We start from the raw sequence: 6,000 nt of genomic DNA on the forward strand, positions 1-6,000 counted from the left end.
TTATTTCGGTCCACCCAAAAGCAGTGGATTGACTTTCATTGTCCACCGTTGCAATAACTAGAGTCGTGTTGCTAGCATAGCTTTGAAAAATACAGATAACGGCACAATAAACAAGTCATGTTCTACCAATTTGTACCCGTCTTCTGGAGGCGTAGGCTGAACAAATGCTTCAGAGAGATGCCTGCTCTGGTCGGCCTACTCTACATGGCAATGCACCCTCATGCCTGCTGTGATTTAATGCTCTCTCTGTATCAACCATAACTGGAATGTTCTTTCTGTTTCCACAGGCACCCATAAATTTGTGACAGAGGGGGAATACCTGGAGCTAACAGCTATCACCAAAGAGCAGTCAGGATCGTATGAATGCATTGCTTCGAACGACATCTCCAGCCCCGATGTGAGGACGGTGCAAGTTACTGTCAACTGTAAGTTCCGCATCCATGTTCAAACTACGCATGGGACTTGATGATCTGTTGAACTGTTCTGGAGTAATTCTTGATCACATTTCTGATAATATTTATTTTTATTATAAATCCAATCCAATCCACCAGGTCTACGTTTACAGAATTTCTTTTTTACCTTGTGTTATAGATCCTCCCTTCATTTCCAAGGCACGGAGTACGGGAACTCCGGTTGGACAAAAAGGAGTCCTCCAGTGTGAAGCCTCTGCTGTCCCAAGGGCAGATTTCGAGTGGTATAAGGAAGACCGCAGGCAAGTCTCTGCTCTGGGCTCTGTGGTTCTTAGAGTACTGAACTAGTTTGTAGTCGTTATTACAGACTCACAAAGACACACATTCTACAGTAGACTGTGGATTTAGTTAATTTGGATTAAACCAGAGTAGATTATCTGTAAGTGTGTTAGTGTGTGACTGTACTCATTTCCTTAAATGTAGCTGTCGTAGCTGCGTTTCCATTACAAATCTTAACAAAATAAAAGCGATATTTCTGAGATTTCCATGAAGCACAATTGAGCCATTGAAAGACTTCACTTTGAGGAAGGTGGACTCCAAATGAACTGGTCATGTGAGCACCTGCGTCACCTCCAGTGACGCCGGGGAAACGCAAAAAAAAGTGTCTCCATTGCACTTTTACAATAAACTGATATAAAAAAAAAAACACCTCATGAGACCAAAATGTAGACGTTTCCATTTCTTTAAATTTCGATATTAGGTTTAGCGAATTTCTGCGGGTAATGGAAACACATCAAGCGTTTTTGACGTACTGAGCCTGCGTTTCCCTTTTCTGCATGGGCGACATATCGATTTTTAATCCTATTATGGAAAAATTAAATAAAATAAAAACTTAAATCAGTTAATTTGCAAAACAGCCATAGATGCCAAAGGCAACTTTTTTTTCTTTTTTTCTCTGTAATTGGTTTATGTCATTGAAGTGTGGGATTTAAATGTTTAGAGCGTATCATATTCTTGTAAAATGCCACTTTTTCCCAGCTGAAGGCTGAAAATATGTTGATGAGCGGCCTCAAAGCTGGTAAGCTTCCATAAATAGAGACATTTAACAGTGCAACTACTGTACGTTTCACCGTTAAATGATTCTTGACGGTGGCAACAGCATTTCCTGTCAGTCCCAAAAGACAAAAAGAGAGAACAAAAAGACTGAGGATGGTAATAAAAGTAAATCACGGACGCGGAATGTGGCAATGAAACGACAGTGGAGGAAAAGGATATGCACTGGGGGGAAATGATGAGGCCTTCATTAATGCAGTGAGATATATTTTTTTTTAATTAAAAGTGTTATATTTTACAAACGTAGGATGTGAAAATTTATGTCTAACTCCGTGCAGATATAATTTTAAGAACACACACTTTGGAAGGGTCATAGGCAACTGAGAAGAGTAATTCAGCAACTCCGTTTATTTCCCTCACTACTCCTGGGCAGGAGCTTTGAATGCTGCTACTCTCTTCCTCACAGGCTCTTCAATGGACTCAATGGGGTTAAGATAGAAAACCAAGATAAACAATCCATGCTCATCTTTTTCAACGTCTCGGAAGAGGACTACGGGAACTACACTTGTGTTGCCATGAACATCATGGGGATCACCAATGCCAGTATAATCCTTTATGGTAAGAATCTGAACGCATTAATACGTGTCATGGAACCTTTTGTCAAATGGACTTTTTTCGGTGTGAGATTTACTAAAACCTAAAAATACAATCACTTGCCACTTTATTAGGTACACCTGTTCAATTACTTTTCAATATAAATAAATATCTAATCAGTCAACTACATGGTTGCAATTCAATTCATTACAGTATACATTACAGTACAGTTCACTGTACTCCAAGAAAGGGGATTTAAGTGACTTTGAACGTGGTGCGGTTGTTGGTGCCAGAAGGGCCGGTCTGAGTGTTTCAGAAACTGCTGATCTACTGGGATTTTCACGCGCAACCATCTCTAGGGTGGCAGTTGTGTGGACGAAAATGCCTTGTTGATGTGAAAGGTCAGAGGAGAATGGGCAGACTGCTTCAAGATGATATAAAGGGAAAGGCAGGATACCATCTCTGAACGCACAACACGTCCAACCTTGAAGAAGATGGGCTACAGCAGCAGAAGACCACACTGGGTGCCACTCCTGTCAACTAACAACAGGAAACTGAAACTACAGTTCACACATTCTCACCAAAATTGGACAATAGAAGAATGGAAAAACGTTACCTGGTCTGACGAGTCTCGATTTCAGCTGCGACATTCAGATGGCAGGGTCAGAATTTGGCATAAACAACATGAAAGCATGGATCCATCCTGCCTTGTATCTACAGTTCAGGCTGCTGGTGGTGGAGGTGTAATGGTGTGGGGGATATTTTCTTGGCACACTTTAGGTCCCTTAGTACAAACTGATCATGGTTTAAATGCCACAGCCTACCTGAGTATTGTTGCTGACCATGTCCATCCCTTCATGACCACAGTGTACCATCTTCTGACGGCTACTTCCAGCAGGATAATGCACCATGTCACAAAGCTCATATCATTCACTGTACTCCAATGGGCTCTAGTCACCAGATCTCAATCCAATAGAGCACCTTTGGGATGTGGTGAAACAGGAGATTGGCATCATAGATGTGCAGCCGACAAACCTGCAGCAAGTGCGTGATAATATCGTGTCAATATGGACCAAAACCTCACATTTCCAACACCTTGTTGAAAGTATGTCACGAAGATTTAACATTTTACTAGCAAGGTATACCTAATAAAGTGGCTGGTGAGTGTATATACATTCTCAGAGGAAAGTCAGCCACTGTCTGTTGTTGAGTGGATTATTTTTCTTACTGAACTTCTACCTTTCACTAGTTTCCATGGCGATTTCAGCATCATTCAGTATCAGCTATGATTAGCTGGGTTATTTCCTCAAATATCAGTTTTCTAATCACTTTTACAATGAACGGACGGCTCCTGTGCTGAGCTGAACTGGAACACATGCTAAGCCATAAGATGAATCAGATGTTACATTATGTTCCCACAGGTCCTGGCGCAATGCATGACGTGAATGGGGCTGCCGTGTTGCCCCATTACTCCCTATGCCTCCTGCTGACTGTAACCTGCCTCTACCTGCTCAAGTTCTGATGTGAAATGTGACCACTTTCAAGCTTCGCTCAGCATTGGATGCGAGAACAGACTATTAGTCCTATAAGAAGAATGGAAATCCAAGATTGCCAGTGTTTCACTGTTTAGTTTTCTTTTATTTTCTTTTTCTTTTTTTTGTTTCTTTCTGGCTTTGCATCGGAGTCTATTCTCTGTTGGCTCGCCAAGAGTAGGAGGCATCAATCCGAGGAAGGGAAAATTTGGAATCATGCACTAATTTGATGGTAGAACTACCGAGTTTGTGTCTCCCCAAATCTTTTTGTATGTGAAACGAGCAAAAAAAGGAAAAAAAAAAAAAAATACATATAACTGTTGATAGTTGACTGTTTATTGCCCAGTATTGAAGTGTACATTCAGATTATTATTATTGTGTCACGTCCTGTTCAATATCTGTATAATACCATTACGCTTTTTTAAGTAAAGTACAAAAAAAAAGGTAAAAATACAACGTGATTCTTGGATTTTACTGTATTTTTACAGTCGTATGCAAAACACAATAACGGATCCTTCACGACAAACAGTTATAGCAACAAAATAATAAATAGTACACCATAATTTCTCAGGCAGAGTCCTATGGCATAGTGCATCCAAATTTTTATTTCCATCGTAGTGTGTGTAGAAAATGTACAAATGTGTACAGACAATTCCTGCACTGTTTTTTTTTTCTTTTTTCTTTTCAAAATGCATACATTCAAAATGGTATTTTTTATTTTATTTTTGAAACACCTTATCACAGCGTCATAGCAGCTTCATGGCACATTCATGGCTCATAATCTGAGAGACTCGTTCATGTGAAGCGTCATTTAGGAGGAGCTGCGTTGTTCTCTACAGTCACAAAGTGAGATTTTAAGAGGTTGATGTGTCAGATTTGAATCCTGATGGACGCATTGCATGAGTGATGATTGGACCCTTAAAGTCTTATGCTAATGGGCGGTCTGATTGGCGAAGGGATGGGAAACCACGTTTAATTTGCCCATTCTTAATTAGGTTTTTGTCTTTTCAAAGTTGCAGCTAGTATAAATTCACCGGGCGGTTGAGATGATCCCAGAGATTTGTAAGAAGAAAAGCACCTTTAATTATCTGCCTTTGCTTTTCACCTACCTGCACCCAAAGTTTTCCTCATGCTGTTTAGTTTTGTTTGAGCAGTGCACCTTTATGCAAATGAGACAGGTTGCTGCTCATCGCAATCATGCTGGTGTTAATTGTTTGTTAACCTAACTTTATTACTGTTGTAGTCAAGCAAAGTGCGAACTTAATTACCAGCACCATGCTGCAGCGAGAAGACAACGGCAACAATATCTGTGACGAGAATAAAACCAGACGTATGGAAATGCATCTAGTCGAGGAAACATCTCCTTCAGTTTCATCGGTTTCTAACATTTTCCTCCAAAAAAACCTGCTGTTGAATGTTCCGTGCAGCTGCTATGAAGCTTTTCCAGGTGTTGTGAATGTGCGTTTTTTAACCCGGTTTGCCCTGAGATAAACGCCAGGCGCTGTTCTCGAGACTGCGGGGTTTTGGCGGTTGAGTTCCGTGGTCGGTGGGCACGTTTCCGCCCCCCTCCCCCCACCACCCGACAGAAATTCCCGGCGGTGAGAATATTCAGAGAGCACAAGTGATTGCTAATGTGATGTTCTTCTATTGTCCAGTTCACTCCTGTGCATAGCTATGAGTAAGACGTGTGTCGAAGATAAAACAACAGGAATGAGACTGATGTACGTGGGAATGCTTTTGTTGTACTCACATGTTAAGTTATGTGCTTGTGATGATGGTAAAAACCAGTCAGCTGCTGACTATGTCACAGGATGTGGTATCACTTTTTAGGGGTTTGCAAAAAAAAAAAAGAAAAAGAAAAAACACACACACACTCATGAAGGTGTGATACAGATGATTGATACAGAAAATTTAAAAGTTAAGGGTTACTGTTCACCCTTTCCAACCCAGATAGATTAACATAATAAATAGTGATGTCAATACGCTTGAATCAGTTTGTTTCAAATCCCTATTAAAAGAGAACTGATACTGGAATTCACTTAAAGTGTATTTTTTGTCTATTTGGTCTTTTGATCTTTTTTCTTCTTTTTTTTTTTAATGGTTAATTTCAGCTTCATGCATTGCTTAATTCTCTGGGTGTTTTGAAGGTTGCAGCATTCGATTTTCTTTTGCATACATTGACTTAATTGGCTTTCCCACAGGCTCAGCAGTCACTATTGTGATATAAAGTCATCATAACCTTTTTGATTGAAAAACATGTCTATAAATGTGTTTAATGGGACTTCAAGCTGCCACTCATTTGTCCTGACTTTGGAGGCATGCATCACTGTCACTCTTTGGTTTATTTTTGCCCAAATGATTATGTATTATGTGAAATTGGTCACCCACTGTGAGAAACTTGTAGAGCCACG

At 40.2% G+C, this 6,000-nt stretch overlaps 1 protein-coding gene across 2 annotated transcripts in view; it reads left to right on the forward strand.

Moving 5' to 3' along the window:
• opcml (opioid binding protein/cell adhesion molecule-like) overlaps positions 1–5,623 on the forward strand; it is a 274,929-nt gene extending 269,306 nt beyond the window's left edge. For both annotated transcript variants that reach the window (XM_047607060.1, XM_047607059.1), the window contains 4 exons: positions 288–425; positions 592–712; positions 1,930–2,081; positions 3,479–5,623. In XM_047607060.1, coding sequence (XP_047463016.1) covers positions 288–425; positions 592–712; positions 1,930–2,081; positions 3,479–3,579 — 512 coding nt within the window. In that variant the 3' untranslated portion in view covers positions 3,580–5,623. The remainder of the gene's footprint in view (positions 1–287; positions 426–591; positions 713–1,929; positions 2,082–3,478) is intronic.
• The last annotated feature ends 377 nt before the right edge of the window (positions 5,624–6,000 follow it).

The sequence above is a fragment of the Mugil cephalus genome, chromosome 15 (genome assembly GCF_022458985.1).
Source record: "Mugil cephalus isolate CIBA_MC_2020 chromosome 15, CIBA_Mcephalus_1.1, whole genome shotgun sequence".
In the NCBI taxonomy this organism is placed as follows: domain Eukaryota; kingdom Metazoa; phylum Chordata; class Actinopteri; order Mugiliformes; family Mugilidae; genus Mugil; species Mugil cephalus.